The sequence below is a fragment of the Diabrotica virgifera genome, chromosome 2 (genome assembly GCF_917563875.1).
Source record: "Diabrotica virgifera virgifera chromosome 2, PGI_DIABVI_V3a".
Taxonomy (NCBI): Eukaryota; Metazoa; Arthropoda; class Insecta; order Coleoptera; family Chrysomelidae; genus Diabrotica; species Diabrotica virgifera.
The window spans coordinates 223,316,407-223,338,662 of NC_065444.1; the positions used below are offsets into that span (position 1 = coordinate 223,316,407).

A 22,256-nucleotide genomic window follows, 5' to 3' on the forward strand; every position below is an offset into this window, starting at 1 on the left:
GCATAGGTTAAGATGGTTTGGTCATGTTCAACGTCGAGACGTTAATCACTCAATACGAAGAATAGCTGAAGTGCAGATTCCTGGAAGGAGTAGGGGAGGACCTGGGAGACCAAAGAAGACCTGGGGGGAGACGATAAGGCAGGGCATGTTGGTAAAGGGGATTAACATTGCTATGACCCAAGATAGAGTTGTGTGGAGAAATGCAATTAGGGAAGCCGACCTCGCATAGGGATAAGGCAAAGAGAATGATGATTGAAAATTATTCTCTGAAATCTTCTCTTTCCAACGATATATAACACATTATAGTAGAAAATATTCATGATTGAATTCATGATTGAGTGTTTTATGTTTTTGCATTTCCCATATACTAGGTTTTTAATTTTTTATGTCAAATATCTTTGGATCCTTAGATGATAGAAGGTCCAAATTTTTACAGTAGATGTATATAGATAATATCAAGTGCCGCGTAAAGTTTTATTGAAAACGGTACAAAAATAAGTAAGATAAAAATTAAAATCTAAACTTTTTTGGGTTTTTTTGCACGAGTATTTTAAAAAGTTTTAAAATAAATGCTTCTTTCATCCTAACTTTACAGAAATCTACGCGGCACTAAAAAGTACATGTAGTTTCAAAATAAAAAAAGAATTAGGACTCTAAGTGCTTTGGTCACAGAGATATGTGACATAATGTTAACATTGTGGTTAAATGGGACTTCGGGTGCCCTTAAACAAGTCTACGATAATGTTTAAGGTTTCATCATTTATGCATTTTAAGCTTTCTACTGGGATTTGGTCTGGACCTACTGCTTTACCATTTTTGCTGTTTTTTAATGCCGATTTAATTTCCTCTTTTAATATCCTTAAAATCATCTTCTACTTCTACTTCCTCCTGCTCTGTTCTATTGTCTTTGAACAATTTATTTGTGTATTCTGTCCATCTCTTTAATTTTTCTTTAGTATTCAAGACAAGTTTCCCATTTGTATCTTTTAGCATTCCCGATTTTCTTTTTCTGTTGTTCTGAGTTAATTCTTTTATTTTTTTTATGTGTGTTAAAACTTATGTGTGTAAAATCTTTATCATGTCTTTTCTGGTTTTAACCATTGTTCTTTTGCCTGTTTAATTTTGGATTTTATTTTTTTATCCACATTTTTGTACATCTGACTATCTTTGTTTTTATGTTAACGTCTTTCTTCCATTAAATCTAATATTTCTTCCGTCATCCATTGTTTCTTTTTGTATCTAGTTGGGGCCAGAATTTCTTTTTGACTTTTATCTATTTCTGTCTCTATTAATAACCATTTTGTCTCCTTTTCAGTATTTTGCTTGTTCTTTAACATTCATTAATCGTTTATTGATTTCATCTGTCAGGCGTTGTTTTATAAGTGGTTTTCTTAGTTTACTTGTATCGATTTTTACATATGTTGTTTTTCGTTTTATTATTTTTAATTCGAGCCTAATTTTGGTGCCTACTGGATTGTGATCTGATCGTATGTCTATTTGAAGTTATTTGAAGTTAAAAATCACTAAATTTTCTTCTTTTTCATCCCTGTAACTTATTAAAATAAACATTATAGAAGTTTTTAGGGACTTGCTGCCCTCGGTAATAATGTAATCTTTCATTCTGCTATTACTTACTATTAATTACTTATTATTAATTTTCTTACGGTGCGTTCATATCGGAGACCATTGCATCGTATCCTAGCCTAGAGCAAAGTATCGTACTCTTCATTTTCGTGAACGCTCGCATTTAAAATTATGCATGTCTCGCTGTGAGCGCTCACTATGGATTCGAAAAAAAAAATGAATGCGTTTAAAAAGCATTGGCAGGAAATTTTGCGCCTACGCTCTTAATTTGTAAAAAATTGTAATAGCCTATAAATGAATAATTGAATAATTGTTGGATTCGTCTGTTACTTGATGGAAGTTCATTTTATCTAACAATAAAACACTGAAAACTTTTGTTTTCTATACTTCCACAAAATTTATTATAACTATGTGACTACAGCTGTTTCGGCAGAGTGCCTTTCTCAAGTGATTTAGTTTACTATGTGTTTGCATTTTAAAGTCTAACTGAAGAGGTTGAGGAGTGGGGAGACGTTTGTCTCGAGTTGGTCATTCAGAATTATATCTGTATTTTTCAATTTATTAATCTGATTCTAATAAAGATAGCTTAAGGCCTTTATTTTGAATATGAAGAATTTGAAACTGTTAATGAAAAGAATGATTATGGTCTAGAAGGTGAAGTGCGTATGTAGAATCTGTTTTTCTGTTGTTGTAAGCCCTTTTGTGTTCTGCTATCCGTTTGTCAAAGGTTCTGCCAGTTTGACCGATGTAAGTTTTCGGATAGTCACCACAAGTTAGTTTGTAAACACCTCTGTAGTTGCTTTCTCTTTCGGCTCTTATTGTTTTTAATATATTTGCTTAAGTGGTTGTTAGTTCTGAAAGCTGGTGTTATTCCTTTCTTTTTTATGTATCTGGCTATTTTTGTTGTTATCTTGCACGTATATGTGATAGCGCAGAAGGTACTGGGTTCTTTCTGTGGTGGTGGATAGACTAATTTACGGGCTTTCTTATGGAGTTTTTGGTTTAAAATTTTGTTAATTGGTTGTTCGTTATAGCCATTGTTTACTGCTATTTGCTTAATGATGTTCAGTTCTATCTCGAAGTTATTTTTGGACATGGGGATTTCTGTCAGTCTATGTATCATGCTATGGTATGCTAATTTGTCTTGTGTAGGAAGGGATGATGAATTGTGTATAGTTGTGTCAGTATAGGTGGGTTTATGATATACGGAGAACTCATGTTTGTTGTGTAGTCTGGTAATTGTTACATCTAGAAAGTTCATGGACTTATTCTGTTCTGTTTCTATTGTAAACTCAATATTACTATGAAGTGAATTAATGTATGATAGAAATTGGTCAATTTGTCTGTTAGTTCCTGTAAAGCATACTAGTATATCATCCACGTATCTCCACCAATATAAGAACTGTTTAAATACGGGATGTTTAAAAATTCTTGTTTCAAGCTGGTTCATAAATATATCTGATAGCAATGGGCTTAGAGGATTACCCATAATAAGTCCTGCCCTGTTGTTTGTTTATATTTGATTATTAAATTCAAAATAGTCTTGATTTATGCAAATTTCAAGAAGGTGTAAAGTTTCAGATGCAATAATCAGACTTGTACTATTATGGTCTAAAAGATTTTTAACTAGCACAAAAGTTTCTGTAGGAGGAACACTAGGAACAAGATTTTTTACGTCAAGTGAAATTAGTCTGGAGTTGTTGGGTAATTGAAAATGTTGTATTTTATTAACTAGTTTAAGTGTATTTTTTACAGTGAATTTACAGTTGTGTCAGTATAGGTGGGTTTATGATATACGGAGAACTCATGTTTGTTGTGTAGTCTGGTAATTGTTACATCTAGAAAGTTCATGGACTTATTCTGTTCTGTTTCTATTGTAAACTCAATATTACTATGAAGTGAATTAATGTATGATAGAAATTGGTCAATTTGTCTGTTAGTTCCTGTAAAGCATACTAGTATATCATCCACGTATCTCCACCAATATAAGAACTGTTTAAATACGGGATGTTTAAAAATTCTTGTTTCAAGCTGGTTCATAAATATATCTGATAGCAATGGGCTTAGAGGATTACCCATAATAAGTCCTGCCCTGTTGTTTGTTTATATTTGATTATTAAATTCAAAATAGTCTTGATTTATGCAAATTTCAAGAAGGTGTAAAGTTTCAGATGCAATAATCAGACTTGTACTATTATGGTCTAAAAGATTTTTAACTAGCACAAAAGTTTCTGTAGGAGGAACACTAGGAACAAGATTTTTTACGTCAAGTGAAATTAGTCTGGAGTTGTTGGGTAATTGAAAATGTTGTATTTTATTAACTGGTTCTAGTGTATTTTTACGGTGAATTTAGGTGAAGATTTAGTGTATTCTACAATAATATCTAGCAGTTTTTTTGAAGGTTTGTATGACGGAGCTGTAAAAAAAGAAACTACCAGAAAAGAAAATCCAACAGAACAGAAATACCTTAATATTATGAACCCACAACCTCCTAAATTATACTGTTTTATAAAACTACACAAACCTGACCACTCAATAAGGTCTGTAGTTTCTTTTTATATAGCTCCGTCATACAAACTTTCAAAAAACTGTTAGATATTATTGTAGAATATACTAAATTTTCACCTAAATTCACTGTAAAAAATACACTTAAACTAGTTAATAAAATACAACACTTTCAATTACCCAACAACTCCAGACTAATTTCATTTGACGTAAAAATATGTTTCCTAGTTTTCCTTCTCCAGAAACTTTTGTTCTGATAGTTAAAAATCTTTTAGACCATAATAGTACAAATCCGATCATTGCATCTGAAATTTTACACCTTCTTGAAATTTGCATAAATCAAGACTATATGAACCAGCTTGAAACAACAATTTCTAAACATCCCGTATTTAAACAGTTCTTATATTGTAGGAGATACGTGGATGATATACTAGTATGCTTTACAGGAACTAACAGACATCTTGACCAATTTCCATACATTAATTCACTTCATAGTAATATTGAGGTTACAACAGAAACAGAACAGAATAAGTCCATAAACTTTCTAGATGTAGCAATTACCAGACTACACAACAAACATGAGTTCTCCGTATATCATAAACCTACACATACTGACACAACTATACACAATTCATCATCCCATCCTACACAACCAAATTAGCAGCCTACCATAGCATGATACATAGACTGAGAGAAATTCCCATGTCAAAAAATAACTTCGAGATAGAACTGAACATCATTAAGCAAATAGCAGTAAACAATAGCTATAACGAACAAACAATTACAAAATTTTAAACCAAAAACTCCATAAGAAAGCCTTTAAATTAGTCTATCCACCACCACAGAAAGAACCCAGTACCTTCTGCTCTATCACATATAAAGGCAAGATAACAACAAAAATAGCCAGATACATAAAAAAGAAAGGAATAACACCAATATATTAAAATATATAACAATATATTAAAAACAATAAGAGCCGAAAGAGAAAGCAACCACAGAGTGGTGTTTACAAACGAACTTGTGGTGACTGTCCGAAAACTTACATCGCTCAAACTGGCAGAACCTTTGACAAACGGATAGCAGAACACAAAAGGGCTTTCAACAACAGAACACCAGATTCCACATACGCACTTCACCTTCTAGACGATAATCATTTTTTTAATGAAAAGTTTCAAATTCTTCATATTAAAAATAAATGCCTTAAGCTATCTTTATTAGAATATATGGAAATTAATAAATTAAAAAATACAGATATAATACTGAATGACCAACTCGAGACAAACAGCTCCCCACTCCTCAACCTCTTCAGTTACATATTTTCAAATGCAAACACATAATAAACTAAATCACTTGAGAAAGGCACTCTGCCGAAACATCTGTACTAATGTCACATAGTTATAATAAATTTTGTGGAAGTATAGAAAACAAGCGTTTTCACTGTTTTATTGTTAAATAATTGAATAAATTTCTCTACAGGTCGTAGTGCTGAATCCTTGGTAACTATCTGTTTCCTGAGCTTTTTACGATTTTATAAATACTCAGGCTGATAGCGGACATGGGAGAATCTACGATATACATCCATTACATCCATAGATTCTCCCATGTCCGCTATTTATCAGCCTGTAATTTTATAAATTTGTAAAAAGCTCAGGCAACAGATAGTTACCAAGGATTCTGCACTTCGACCTATAGAGAATTTTCTCTGTCTCTAGAACGCGTCCGTACGCATTTAATATTTTATTAATATTCATAGTTCGACTGCTGGATTCAGTTCGCTTCGGGATACACCACAGGCGACTCTGAAGACGCTGAAAAGCAGAAATCTTGGTCAGCCGATGGTGGTGGCCCGTAGCCCCGAATTTAATCTAAAGCTGTCTTTCCTTATCGAATAAATTTATTTTAGTTATAATATTTTATAAAAATAGTATATTGTTATATTTTAATAAAATATTTTTGAATTTTTCAGGTTACTGGTCGCGGCTTACGTATCGCAATCGGCTAACAGTGATCATTTGAAATTGCGACAGACTACTCTAATGCCAAATATACCAGGACTACCTATGTTGTTGACACTTCTGTTTTGTCCCAAAATGAGCCCCAAAGTAACTGATGATGGCACAAAAGTCGCATCTATTCTCTGTGGTCTCGGCTATGATCCAATCACGCTAAAATCATATTATCCATCACATGATTTTATTTTAACCCTTGACACAGAATTGACGGAGGACGAAGTAAACAGAGTAAGAGCTTAAATTTTTATTTATATAGACAGTTTTACATAAAACGAAATAAGGTGAGATTGATATCAAATGATAACGGAAAGTCGTATATACTAATACGTCCAAGTCCGTATTCTTTTGCCAATTTGCACGTGTTTTTTCCACTATCTAACTTCTTTAAAATGTCCATTTTATCTTTCAAAGCTATAGTCTTGTGTTTCCGTTTAGTTGACATTTTTAACTAAATTATTCTCACTTAAAAAAGTTGGTAATGAGCGCATGCGCGGCGTGGCAATTTGAAAGTGGTTTGGGGGCGCAACTGGCCAATTCTGATGGGCAAATTCAACGGTTTCTTATGGATTTTTGGCCGTTGATTATGAATTTCAAGATTACGGATTTCCTTCCGATTGGACAAAAAATTATTATAATCAATTAAATTGTTTTTAAGGCACTAAAAGAGATAAAAAAATTTCAAATAAAATTTGTTCCTTAATAAAAAACAAAGAAAATGGCGTTTACTAAACTTAAATCCAATAATTAGAATTCAAGATATTGTAAAATTAGTGCATAATGCAAATTGCAAAATAAGTATTTATCGAAGCTTTTTCGAACATAACTCGACTTCTACGCATGAAAATAAGCTTTACAATGTCTCATTCTAAAGCTTAATTAATAACCTTTCAAATATAGTTTGTTAAATTATTTTATCTTTATATGTATTAAAGTTATACCCGTTTGAAGTTATAATTTTCTTTAAAAAAATGTAAATTAATTTATTTATAAGGATTTTAAGCAAATTTGAGCAATAAACATTTATACTTTAATAAACATTAATGATAAAACTCAAAACTAACATTTTGAGCTTATGAAAATGTTCGTAGGTTTATTTTTGGCCAAGATATCGATATTTTAATATCGCGCTCTGAGGCGCAAGATCGGCTCACAGCGTAGAAGTTCTACATCAATATTAAAGCTCTAAAAATAAATTAAAAAGACAAATTATTAAATAAATCGACAAAAAAATATTTGATCCCAAATTCAAAGTTCGAAACCATCAAGAAAAGGAAGACGGCGTATCTAGGTCACATCATGCGCAACGAAATACCAGTTTGAAGTAATAATTTTCTTAAAAAAATGTAAATTAATTTATTTATAAGGGCTTTAAGCAAATTTGAGCAATAAACATTTATACTTTAATTAACATTAATGATAAAACTCAAAAGGAACATTTTGAGCTTATGAAAATGTTCGTAGGTTTATTTTTGGCCAAGATATCGATATTTTAATATCGCGCTCTGAGGCGCAAGATCGGCTCACAGCGTAGAAGTTCTACATCAATATTAAAGCTCTAAAAAACAAATTAAAAAGACAAATTATTAAATAAATCGACACAAAAAATATTTGATCCCAAGTTCGAAACGTGGTTTTCGAAATCATCAAGAAAAGGAACAGCGTATCTGGGTGACATCATGCGATACGAAAAATACCAGTTCCTTTAACTTATAATCGAGGGTAAAATTGAAGGCAAGAGAGGAATAGGACGCAAGAAAATGTCCTGGCTCCGAAACATAAGGCAATGGATAAGGATTAACAACATACAATCTCTGAGACACATTGAAAGAACCAGAGAGTTAATGGACAATGCGATCGTTAACATCCATTAGTGGATTTGCTTCTGAAGAAGAAGAAGAAATTCAAAGTTGATTCCGTTCAGCGCATTCACCACAGTGGGCAGTAATGTGCTTCATACAAAGCCACGATTTGCAAAACTTGCAGAAGTATCTTGCTATTGTTTGTAATGTATACAGTATCCTCGTTTGTTTGGAGGTGGATCATAATGTGTCTAGTCCATCAAATGACCGTTTTGTAGTATTTTCCTCTTCTCGATGGATTTACTTGAAAATTTAGATGTAGGTTCCTCTTAGCCTCTACTTCATTATTGGACTTATGCGCCGGGTTGCTTTTACTTGGGAGGTGAAAGACACCCCTTCTCGGGGATCAAAAGATACATTCAAAATAAGTCCGGAAATGGATAAATCGACTAATTCTAACACGTTTTCATACCGTGTTTCGCAAATACCCCAAAAAGTACCTAAGTATGTATTTTATCAAAAAAAAAAACAAAACATAAATTATAACTAAGTGGATTCCCAAGCACCTTTGCATTTCGTGTAGAGATTCTAAGGTACGAAAATTCAATATCTACTAAAGAGGGTGCTACGTAATTAAATACATATTTGAACGGGTTAAGCCTGTGAGTGCAAGTAACGCTAGAACGCAAAACACTGAATTCCCTTTTTAATACAATTTAGGTTGTAAACTTCATTTTAAATAGTAAGAAGGTATATAGCAGGGGTGGCCAAGCTCCTTGATAGTCAGAGCCACTTTTCACAAGTTAAAATTTTTCACGAGCCGCAATTAAAAACGTATTCAAAAAGTATGTAAAGAAGGTATGTACAAGGTTTTTTAAAAGAACTCTTATTTATTATTGAAAACAGAAATAAAATTATGAAATATTAAAACTTAATTACATTTTTTCATAATTCTTCTTCTCGTTGTCATTATGCCCAATAAGAAAGTCGGACTTGCTATCACTTATCACCTATCCATCTTTTACCCATTTTGTCCACGCCTTCCGGTCTCCTGCCATGTTCTTCACCTGTTGCGCTGATTTGCCGTCTCTTGGTCCCGATTTCCTGGATTTGTTCCATCCACCCCTTTCTAGGTCTGCTCCTTCTTCTTTTCCCCTGTCTCTTGGCATCTGTCACCTTCTTTACTAGTCTGTTCTCGTTCATTCTAGTTATATGTCCAAACCAATTCAAGTTTCTTTTTTCAATTTTTTTCTCTATTGGTCCTTGTCTTAGCACGTTTTTGTAATGTTTTCGTTCCTTTCCCTGTCCAACATTTGTTTTCCTTGTTTTGGTAATTCTTTAAAATTTGGTGAATAATTTGTGGTAGCACTTCTCAGTAATTCTTTCTGTGTAGGATTTCACGAATTTCAAAATGGAATTAAATGGTTCATACAAGTACGTTGTTCCTAATATGGAAATAATTCGACCAATCATCCTTTTTTAATTTAGGGTATGAGCTTCGATTTTGGTACAAATTTCCAAAATTCGGTAATCGGCGTCGACTTATAGTTTTATTTTCGAGCTTGATCTTCTTACGTCTCTATTAATTTTAATTCTCCAAATGTTCTTTGGGTCATATATTGGTAATAAAAAAGTCACCTTATGGACTATGTTTATTTTAAATGAATTCAGAAAAAAATGAAGAGACGATTTAAAATATTTTAAGTCTTGAAATCAATTTTGGAGTTCGGTTAATATTTCTTCTGGCTTTCTTATTTACTCGTAATCGTTAAGATTTTCTAGTTTAATATTGTAAGAAATTTTTTTAAGTCGAGTAAAATGACTAAATATGTATACAAATCGGTCTGGAGTAAGTTGATTACTAACTTTTGTGTCTCGCCACTTTTAATGTTCTTTCGCGTAGTTTTCGATGTGTCGTATCACTCTTAGTTTGGATGGAAATGGAATTTGTTACAAAGTTGCATTTGGTCTTTCATTTGTTGTCAGTAATTTAAAAGACATTCTGAAACATATACGGAACGCTAATAATTTTTTTAAATGATAACACAGAATTGAAAAGGATCTCGGGTACATTTATCGAGAGCCACAAGTAATTCTTCAAAGAGCCGCATGTGGCTCGCGAGCCGCAGTTTGGCCACCCCTGGTATATAGGATATAAATGTCCCAACGCCATATAATAAAAAGTTCCTTCCAATTTTCAAAATCTTATGCACTGATAGATAGGCTTAGCCCGTCCGATGGAGTGTTAATACATCTTTGAAATCAACTGCGTTTTATATGACAACTCGTGCATGTTTTATATAATCTCAAAATAAAACAAAGCTTAACGCGCTATTATTACAACTGCATACATTTTATTTGAGACCGTTCACATGGCAACCCGCGTTTTAGGCCTGGCGGGACGGGCGATCCGTGCAATTATTTTTCTAGTGGACCGCATATTGAACCCAACCGTTGGTTGTCTCTGTGGCAAGTAGAGACGAGCAAAATCATTGCGGACTTGTAACGGTTACTTTTGATACCGGTTCTCAGCGGTACTGTGCTAAATTGAGTAGGCAACTTTAAATCGGTATTTCCGTACTTGTAACTTGTAACACCTCCCTAGTACTCGTAGTGACATGACTTTCGAAAACATCGAATTTGATCATAAGCTGGCGCATAAAAAGATATCTTACACTCAGTTTTTATTTCTATACATACATAATATATTTAAAATAATATCAGTTATTTAATAATACCTCCGCTACTGATTGGTCATAAAATAACATTATCTACATATTTTGTTTTTAAGCATAAACAAAAATGTAATATGGCCACAAGTTGAATTTGGGGGTAATACGATCTTCACAGATATCACTCACGGTTTTAAGTAACATGAATTATTTTTCAATGATAATCTGTAGATTTAAGCAATTATACAAACAGTTTTATACCTATAGAAAAGGGATTACGCCATCATTACTTGTGACATCATATTTCGTTTTAAGGGACCTTATTTTTCTAATAATGTGCTCTTGTAAAGGCATAACTTTGATTATTAATTTGGTACCGCTGCTTATTTAGTCTAAGTAATAAAGTTATCAGAATTGAATGATAAAGCAGTGTTCACTCGGTGTTTTGACTGTACTAATATTTTTATTTATTACAATAAATTATTGTACTTCCGTACCATCCGTAGGTACCATCCGTATTCATTTCATTTCCTGTGTTCTCCTATACTTCGTCTTTCAATTTCGTCCTCATATAGTCCCCGTGGCTGGTATTATATTTATATACCACGGGATCATCCCGAACTAATTCAATTTGGTTCTATATGCCCATCTCACAAACAAAAACAAGTAAAAATAAACAACTGACAGTGAGTCACGCGTGCCAAGGCCTACGAAAACTGTACGCCGATGATTATTATTCCCATGTGAGACCTGCGAGTGCATGCACTGATCGTAGGGTGAGTTCAATTTGCGGTATCTCTCTTTTAAGCGTGCTTCACAAAACTATCCACGCATTTCGCCGGTGCAGGTTGTGTCTCGCTTAGGTTCAATTTGCGCCAGGGCTAAATGACTTAAAATGGCATGTGAAGGGTCTCAAATAAAATGTATGCAGTTGTAATCGCGCGTTATCAAAACGAGCGTTAAGAGCTTGTCATGTGAACGGGCTCTTAATCTTTATAAAAACCATTATTTTTTCAATTATCTAAAAACTAAGTTCTTATATGGAACTTTTTTTATTTTAAAAAGACTAAGTTTTCAGTCTAATGGCATATAAAACAACATAATGCTATTCTACACCCCACCAGAATGAAAACAATGGGAACCTTCTCTGGTTACACCTCCGAGGCTTCTACAATATTCAAGCCATACGGATGCTGAGACTAAGGAAGATGAGAGAATTCTACAATTTACAATTCACGTCCCATCTGCTCAGCGCGGTAAAGTTCCAACGGGAATGGTATGGCTTGAATATTGTAGAAGCCTCGGAGGTGTAACCAGAGAAGGTTCCCATTGTTTTCATTCTGGTGGGGTGTAGAACAGCATTATGTTGTTTTATATGCCATTAGAGTGAAAACTTAGTCTTGTTGTAGCAGTTGCCGCTAAGGCATCTATGCCATTTCGTTCGTTGCAATCCGGGACTGCACGCTGGGGTTTGTTTTGGTTGGATCAGGGAGAGCAGCATATGTGCCTCCTGATGAGAGACTAATAAGTTTCGAAACCGGTAGAGGTGCTTGCTGCACTCTCTGATTGGACTAGAATATGGTTCGGCTGTATTTTCGTTTTGCAACGAAATTGAAAATGGTTATTCATTTTTGATTTACATTTACTCTGATTGGAGTATGAAGGGAACCATTCCCGTTGGAACTTTACCGCGCTGAGCAGATGGGACGTGAATTGTAAATTGTAGAATTCCCTCATCTTCCTTAGTCTCAGCATCCGTATGGCTTGAATATTGTAGAAGCCTCGGAGGTGTAACCAGAGAAGGTTCCCATTGTTTTCATTCTGGTGGGGTGTAGAATAGCATTATGTTGTTTTATATGCCATTAGAGTGAAAACTTAGTCTTGTAGCAGTTGCCGCTAGGGCATCTATGCCATTTCGTTCGTTGCAATCCGGGACTGCACGCTGGGGTTTGTTTTGGTTGGATCAGGGAGAGCAGCATATGTGCCTCCTGATGAGAGACTAATAAGTTTCGAAACCGGTAGAGGTGCTTGCTGCACTCTCTGATTGGACTAGAATATGGTTCGGCTGTATTTTCGTTTTGGAACGAAATTGAAAATGGTTATTCATTTTTTTTTTATTTTATTTATTATGTTAACATTCAGTTTTGATTTTTATATCTATTTGTACTTTTTCTAATATTTGTATGTTTTTGTTTTAGGTAAATTGCGTACGCTTCGCAATGAACCAAGGATTGAAAGTAATGGCTGAGGTTGCATTTGAACACGCTAACCCGCGAGACATGCTTCTGAAACAAAAAGAGTTAAAGAACAGTCTTATGGAGTAAGCATTTATCAATTACCCACTTTAAAAAGCATTTACTTTGGTTGCACCAACAAATCTTAAGTTCCAGCTTAGCCCTGCTCGGCTTATACAGAGTGGGCCAAAGAAAACAGTTCACCTCGATATTTGGCAGTATTTATTAGATTTTAAGGAAATGAAGAAACAGGTCGATTTTTGATCTAAGGGGGACACATTTTTACGGTACATACATCTGTCATTTGTCAACCCCCACCCTTCCATTTTCCCCACCTCTTATTCTCTATTCAGTAATATTAACTATTATATATAGTTATACTATATAGTTATTCTATTCTCTATTCAGTAATATTAACATTGACATAATTATTTATACAGGGTGTCCAAGAAAAATTATTTTGAATTAAATTAATTGACACAAAAAGAAGAATGTATGCAATTTATTTAACTCAAATACATTCTACTACTGACAGAAAACAGAAAAATGTTTATTTGACAAATAAATATTGTTTTTCGCTTAAATTCAATATTCAACCTACCAAGAGGCAGATGGGTGGCAGCTTGAACATTGAAATTAAGCGAAAAGCAATGTTTATTTATCATAAAATATTTTTTTCTGCTTTGTGACAGCAGTAGACTGTATTTTGAATTAAATAAATTACATACATTCTTCTTTTTGTGTCACTTAATTTAATTAAAATATTTTTTTCTTGGACTCCCTGTATAAATAATTATGTTCATGTTTATAATATTACTGAAGAGAGAATTGAATAACCTTTCAAATGAGCTAGAACACGACCTCTATTTCCTATTTAAAAATAAGGGGTGTGGGAACTGGAATGGAGGGGGTTGACAAATGTATGTATCGTAGAAATGTGTTCGTTCCCCTTAGACCAAAAATCGACCTGTTTCGTCATTTCCTTAAAATCTAATAAATACTGCTAAATATCGAGGTGGACTGTTTTCACACCCATTACTTACTATGGGCCTGATTATTGTTTTATAGACCCGGACTACTGTTTTCTGGTGTACCTACGTCTCGCGATTTAAATATGTGGCCCATCGCGAAATAGGCTTTAATTGCCAGCATAAGGTTTATATTTATTTCTGGTTCTTATTCATTATTTGCAACCAGGTCCATTCATAAGAACGTGAATCTATTTATGTGTTCTACATCGTCTATAAAGTGTTGTTGTTGCGCCTGTCTATTTGATCTTGTTTTTTATGAGTAGTTTTGTTTCATTTGTATTTATTGCTAGCCCTACAACTTCTGCTCTCTGTTTCAACTAAACGTAGGTTTCTTCCGCCGCATTCTGTGTTCTGCTTATTATTGGGTAGATTTGTTTGTATGATATTTCCGCTCACCGTCAACTGTCTGATGACATATTCAAGAACAAGATTAAAAAGTGTTTGAGCCAATTCGTCGCCTTCTTTCAGTCCTTGCGTTATCGTAAACGCATCAGTGATCTGTCCTTGAATACATACATACATGTGCTCATGTTTCTGTTATTGTCATTTGCACTAGTATTATTAATTTTGATGGTATGCCAAATTATTGCAATGTATTAGATAATATTGTTCTATGTGTGTAAATGTCTATGTCATATTCCCATGCTTTGGCCAATATTGTTTAACTGTAAATAGTTGTAGTCGGAGAGATAGAAGCAGATTTTGTGCGTGATAAGTAATATGGAAAAACTATGCGGGGATATGTTGAATTAGTTGTGTACATGACTTTCACCAACGGCCGGAAACCAGAGTTGGGGCCGAGGGTAGTTATAAGGGGTCAAAGTCGCGGATTTTATTATTTTTTTTATGACGCTCATGATCGAGATAGTGCACCAAAATTTGGGAATAAGTAGGTCATGACGTAACTAAGTAAAATCTCTAGGGGCGGAACGCTGCGTGGCCAACAAAGGGGTGGGGGTAGGGGTGAATATAAAAAATATAAAGGGTTTTTTGCGACGTTCGTGATTGAGATATTGGACCAAAATTTGGGAATAAGTAGATCATGACATTACTAAGTAAAATCCCCAGAGCCGGAAACCAGAGTTGGGGATGAGGGTAGTTATAATGGGTCAAAGTCGCCGTTTTTATTATTTTTTTTTGTAACGCTCATGATCGAGAGAGTGCACCAAAATTTGGGAATAAGTAGGTCATGACGTAACTAAGTAAAATCTCCAGGGGTGGCACTCTGTGTGGCCGACAAAGAGGTGGGTCAGGGGTGAATACAAAAAATATAAAGGGTTTTTTTGCGACGTTCGTGATTGACAGAGTGCACCAAAATTTGGGAATAAGTAGACCATGACATAGCTAAGTAAAATCCTCAGAGCCGGAAACCAGAGTTGGGCATGAGGGTAGTTATATGGGGTCAAAATCGCCGTTTATATTATTTTTTTTTGTGACGCTCATGATCGAGATAGTGCACCAAAATTTGGGAATAAGTAGGTCATGAGGTAATTAAGTACAATCTCCAGGGGTGGAACGCTGCGTGGCCGATAAAGGGGGGGGTAGGTGTGAATATAAAAAATATAAGGGGTTTTTGCGACGTGCTAGATTAAGATGGTGCACCAAAATTTGGGAATAAGTAGACCATGGCTTAGCTAAGTAAAATACCCAGAGCCGGAAACCAGAGTTGGGGATGAGGGTAGTTTTAAGGGGTCAAAGTCGCAGTGTGTATTATTTTTTTTGTGACCCGGCACAACATTTGTCCCCACGCAGCGTTCCGCCCCTGGAGATTTTACTTAGTAATGTCATACTTATTCCCAAATTTTGGTGCACTAAAACGGCAAAAAAACCATATATTTTTATACCTACCCCTGCCTACCACCCCTTTGTACCCCAAGCAACGTTCCGCCATTGAAGATTTTACTTAGTTACGTCATAACCTACTTACTCCCAAATTTTGGTGCACTATTTTCATCATGAGTGCCACAAAAAAAATAATAAAAACCGCGACTTTTACCCCTTATAATTACCCTCGTCCGCCACTCTGGTTTCCGCTTCTGGGGATATTACTTAGTTATGTCATGGTCTACTTATTTCCAAATTTTGGTGCACTATCTCAATCACGAACGTCGCAAAAAACCCCTTACATTTTTTTATATTCACCCCTGCCCCACCCCTTTGTCGACCACGCAGCGTTCCACTCCTGGAGGTTTTACTTAGTTACGTCATGACCTACTTATTCCCAAATTTTGGCGCGCTATCTCGATCATGAGCGTCACAAAAAAAAATAATAAAAGACGGAATTTTGACCCCTTATAACTACCTTCCTTCCCCACTCTGGTTTCCGGTTCTGGGGATTTTAATTATTTATGTCATGTTCTATTTATACCCAAATTTTGGTGCACTATCTCAATCACGAACGTCGCAAAAAACCCGTTATATTTTTTATATTCACCCCTACCCCCACCCCTTTCTCGGCCACGCAGCGTTGAGCCCCTAGAGATTTTACTTAGGTACGTCATGACCTACTTATTCCCAAATTTTGGTGCACTATCTCGATCATGAGCGTCATAAAAAAAATAATAAAATCCGCGACTTTGACCCCTTATAACTACCCTCGGCCCCAACTCTGGTTTTCGGCCGTTGGTGAAAGTCATGTACACAACTAATTCAACATATCCCGTATAATTTTTCCATATTACTTATCACGCACAAAATCCGCTCCCAGCTCTTAGACTATTGGTCGATGGTAGATCTATTGTGCTTAAGCCCTATTTGATAGTACCCGATATTTTTTTAAGTTAGAGGTTGAAGTCTTCGATTAAGAATGTTTGTGAGTATTTTGTATCCCGAAAAAAGTAAAGTAGTGCAATCACTGAAGGTTTTCACCTCCGATTTCGTTGAACTTTCATCGATTTTAATGAAAATTGGTGAGCAGTTAGAGGATACCACAAGAAACAAAGGTGACATGATGCCAATTTGCGCTTTTAGCCTGGGGGTGGATGCCACCCCCTCTCGGGGGTGAAAATTATTTTAATAAAAATAATATCATAAGTCGATAGAGGGACAAATTAAGCAAAATTTGTTTTATAAAGTTATTAATATAATATTTTTTGAGTTATTAAAGAACAAAACTTTTATTTTTTCATAAAAAAATGCATATTTAAAAGCTGTTTTTCACGTATAACTCAAAAACTATAAGCTTTTATAAAACAGTTATTATTGCCAAAATTGAAGATAATAAAAAATTGAATATACTCCTCACTTAAAGAACTTAACAAATGTTAATTCAAAGTGAGTTATGGGTAATTGAATATTATTTTTTAGACGAGTACTCAAATCTAAGTATTCAAGCTTAAATAACGGGAAAACGATGCAATTTATAAAAAATACCTTCTAAGCACTTGTCAAAGTACTTCGGAATACCTATCAAATGAGCTCCAAAAGAAGTTAATAGTGAAAAATAAAACATGCCATTTTCACAAAAATTAAAATTTATAGTAATCATTACAAGAATTTCTTTATATTAGCATAAGTAATTGTTTCCATAATTATGACCGGTTTAGAACTGATGTTTTTGAAAAAAAACATGTAATTTAAAAAAATCTGAATTTTTGAAATTATCGTAATTCTCATATTCTTTTGATAATAACTCCAAAAATACTCACTATACGTAAAAAATTATATATAACCAAATTTCAGTTTTTTCTGTATCAAATATTTTACCGTTCTTGCTATTTCTGTAGGGTAAACAATAGCCGAGATAGAAACGTTTAAAGTTTAAATTTTGCTGCGAGAACCATGTAACCGCCTCCATTTAATCATTTATTTTTAAAAAAGTAAGGGATTTAAATAATTAAATTTAACGTAGTTTAATAGCCCTTGGAATTACCTTTTAAATGGATTTTAGGTGAACCTGATATCATAAAAATTAACGGAGTTATTTAAAAAAAAAAAACAAAATTTTAAAAGATTTTGAAAAATTTTTGGAGCATAAATTTTAATGCTATCAACTCGTTTGATAGATATTTATAAGTACTTGGAATGTTTAATAAGTTTATGTTATAAAATGCATCATTTTCCCGTTATTTAAGCTTGAATACTTAGATTTGGGTACTCGCCGAAAAAAATATACATTCAATTACCTATAACTCATTTTAAGTTAACATTAAAAGATTTTTCTAGTGATGAGTTTATTTCATTTTTTATTAGCTTCAGTTTTGGTAATAACAACTTTTTTGTAAAAACTTATAGTTTTTGAGTTATTTGTGAAAAATCGGTTAAAAACATGCATTTTTCTCACGAAAACTTAAAAACTTTGATCTTTAATAACTCAAAAAGTTTTGATTTATTTATATAACTTTATATAATAAATTTTGCTTAGAACTTGCCCCTCTATTGATTATGGGGTTATTTTTAATAAAATAATTTTCACCCCTGAAAAGAGGTGGCATCCACCCCCAGGGTAAAAGCGCAAGTTGGCACCATGTCACCTTTGTTCCTTGAGATATCCTCTAATTACTCACCAATTTTCATGCAAATCGATGGAGGTTCAACGAAATCGGAGGTAATAACTCATATCCACCTTCAGTAACTGCACTAAAGAGCTACCTCTGTAATTCTGAATGAAACAGTTTGTCTCATTTTTTATGAATAGGGCAGATTATAATTTTCTTCCATTGTTGGGGAATTTTTTCTTCTCTCCATATTTCTTGTATAAGCTAGTCCGTGTGTTTTGTCAAATTTTTTCCTCCTTGTTTGAGCAGTTCTGCCGGTATTTTGTCTTTTCCCGGCGCTTTATGGCTTTTTTGTATTTGGATTGCCGTTCGAACCTCCCCTAGCGGTGGAGGTCTAGTTAATTCATTCTCTTCTCCATATTTCCCCAGTCCTTGTTGTTGTACTTCCTATTCTGCCTGCTGCTGCCGCTGTTGTAGTGCTGGTTGCACTCTTTCCTTTAGTAGTCCTTAACATACATCATCAAAGTTCTCTTAACTTCGCCCATATCACTAATTATTTCCCTATTTATTTAGGTATGTCTTAGATATTTTCTCACAGTTGTAATCGGTGGGCTGAAAAGTTCGTAGGCTACCATAGAAAGATTTTTTTTGATAAAATTTTATTTTATTATTCAATATATGTAGTTATTGTCGAAGCTAAGATCGGTGGAATATGCGCATTTTATCAATGAAATTCGATATTTTTAAGATATTCCAGAAGCCGCTACAGATGAAATGTTTTAACGACCTATTAATCATTCCAGAATTACTCAACGGATATTAGTACAGTTAAAATAATTAAGACGATAACCGGACAACATTGATTTAATGAGTAAAATTTAGTTTTTTTTTACTTTAATGACAAAAAAAGCAAGCCCATTAACAGAACCCAATTAAAAATTATTTTGCACATCATATTTGAAACATTATTTGGTTGAAAAATCTCATTTTTGTTGGCAAAAAAAATATATTAATTTGTTTGGACTAAATTACAGTTGTGCTTATCTTAAAAAGGATATGTTACTATCAACATTCGCACAGTGTTGTCAAACTGAATTTTGTTATTTTGGGTGTAAATTTTTTCCACGGATCTCCGAGGGTACTATACCTTCGCGGACGATAAAACGATTATAGCTGTCATACAACTTTTCAATACCATTTTTATAATACAATCTGTGTTTAGCCTCAAAATAAGCTTCAGTTTCGGCGATTACCTCTTCATTGGTGCTAAATTTCTTTCCAGCTCTTGAGGTTAGTGAACAAGCGGTAGTTGCTGTGGCATTACGGTGGCTGCGGAAGCAATTCGAAGCTTAATTCATGTTATTTTGCCATCGTTTTCATTGATTTGTGACACTGTGCGTTGTCTTGATGAAATAGCACTTTATTTTTCTTCAAATGTGGCCGTTTTTTCGTGATTTCGTCCTCCAAACGCTCCAATAACGCAGTGTAATAGTAACTGTTAATTGTTTTTCCTCTTTGAAGATAGTCGATGAATATTATACCATGCGCATCCCAAAATACTGATACCATAACCTTGCCAGCCGACTGCTGCGTCTTTCCACGCTTTGGAGTCGGTTAATCACGTGCAGTCCACTCGGCAGACTGTCGATTGGACTCCGGTGTGAAATGATGGAGCCATGTTTCATCCATTGTAATATAACGACGCAAAAATTAGGTTTTATTGCGATTGAAGAGTTTCAAACACTTCTCAGAATCATCAATTCACATTGTGCCTACGGCACAATGTGATCACGTATTCGTGTTCACAACCCCAAAAACCTATAATTAATCAGTTTGCATCAATGTAGTACCAAGGACCCTCGAAACTCCAGGAGCCCCTTTCATTGACCTTGGAAACCAGGTGCTTCGGGAGTCGGTTCTGGTGGCATATTCGTGTTTAGCGACCTTAAAAAACCCTCCAGTAATTCATTTGCATCAATTAAATGCCGAATACCATCGAAACTCTAGAAGATGACGTCCCTTGCAGTGGCCCTGGCCACCACGTCATCCGGAGGGCAATTCTAATGGCATATTCGTGTTTTGCGATCCCAAAAACCCATGAGTAATCTGTTTATATCAATTTAGTGCCTAAAACCCTCGAAATTCTAGAAGATGACGTCCGTTGAAGGTCAAGGTCAAAGTAAAGGTCGCTATTGGATAGAAAGGAAAAAATCCTAGACTACTAGTACTTTTCCTTGATCCAAACTTTTACATGTTGCCAAATAACCAGTAACTCACGGAATTGGAATACCCCGTAAATCTTATAATTTTCCGAGTTTGGACCTCTATATCTTGAAAATCCTTCATACGATTGAGTTGTGCCCATGAGGTCATTTGTCAACCCCCTCCTTCCACATCCCCAACCCCTTATTTTTAAATAGGGAATAGGGGTTGTGTGTTAGCTCATTTGAAAGGATATTCAATTCTCTATTCAGTAATATAAACATTAACATAATTATTTATAAAGGGTGTCCATAAAATTTTTTTTAAATTAAATTAATTGACACAAAAAGAAGAATGTATGTAATTTATTTATTTCAAAATACATTCTACTGCTGTCACAAAATAGAAAAACATGTTTTTTGATAAATAAACATTGCTGTTTGCTTAATTTCAATGTTCAAGCTGCCACCCATCTGCCTCTTGGTAGGTTGAGTATTGAATTTAAGCAACAAACAATGTTTATTTATCAAATAAACATTTTGTTTTTCGTTTTCTGTCAGCAGTGGAATGTATTTTGAGTTAAATAAATTACATACATTCTTCTTTTTATGTCAATTAATTTAATTGAAAATAATTTTTCTTGGACATCCTGTACAAATAATTATGCCAATGTTAATATTACTGAATAGAGAATTGAATCACCTTTCAAATGAGCTAGCAAACGACCCCTATTCCCTATTTAAAAATTAGTGGTGGATGATGTAGAAGGGCAAAAATGTGTCCCCTATGATCAAAAATCGACCTGTTTCGTCATTTTCTTAAAAACACTGCCAAATATCGAGGTGGATACTTTTATTTGGCCCACTCTGTATATTTTTTTGTTCTCTCTAAGAATTAGATATTAATATGTAAAAAAGCTTTATGTTCCTTTTTAATAAAGGTTTTGAGAAAAAAATTATTGAAAAAATGATTATTTTTGATCTTGTAAAGTGTACTAGTACCTTAAGACCCGAAATTCCTATTTATCCATTTTTTTTTACTAACACAAGTTGCTTCACTCAAAATGCTATATCTCATAAACTAATAGTTCGACAGCTGTCAAATTTATACACGCTTCTTTTCAAGGTTAGGGCTGACTAAAAATCATATGGATTTAATACCAGTAGTGCCATCTATGGGTCAGCCTACGAACTTTTCATCCCACCATTTATAACGAAACATATTGCTTTTAGGTTACTGCATGCTGACCGCAGATCCGTTGAAAGATCAAGTGTGCCGTATGCCAATGTATGGCACAAAAATAATTTTGAATCAACGATTTTAACATCCGGGATGGATGAAAATCAAATATGGCCACTACTAGATTTTGTAAAATTATGTAATCGAGAAGGATATCATCCCGAAGTATCTAAAAACTTAAACGATTTAGATCTCATGGCGAGAAAGTAAGTAACTAAGATACATTTTTATGTATAATAAAAGTTTAATTCGCATTTGAATGATGAAACTGTTGTTATTGTGTGCGTATAATTAACTATGTTAGCAAAGAACGGCAGGTGTTCACAATCTAAATTAATTATTTATTGATGTAAAATGGGGCGACCAGTTTCACGGTTCAGGTGTTGGGTAGAACTGGTAGCCCAGTAAATGGACGTGAAATACGGCGATACCGTGTAATTTTTAGAGTCGACTCCAAATCGTATGAAAATTTAAGTACGGTTCTACTTACCCTGCACTTGGTATATAACAAATTTCGGTGAATTCCCATTAAAAATGGTAAC

General features: G+C 34.2%; 1 protein-coding gene across 2 annotated transcripts in view; it reads left to right on the forward strand.

Moving 5' to 3' along the window:
* LOC126880408 (probable ATP-dependent RNA helicase spindle-E) overlaps nt 1-22,256 on the forward strand; it is a 383,599-nt gene that overhangs the window by 352,869 nt on the left and 8,474 nt on the right. For both annotated transcript variants that reach the window (XM_050644249.1, XM_050644250.1), the window contains exons 19-21: nt 6,056-6,329; nt 12,771-12,892; nt 21,708-21,920. In XM_050644249.1, coding sequence (XP_050500206.1) covers nt 6,056-6,329; nt 12,771-12,892; nt 21,708-21,920 — 609 coding nt within the window. The remainder of the gene's footprint in view (nt 1-6,055; nt 6,330-12,770; nt 12,893-21,707; nt 21,921-22,256) is intronic.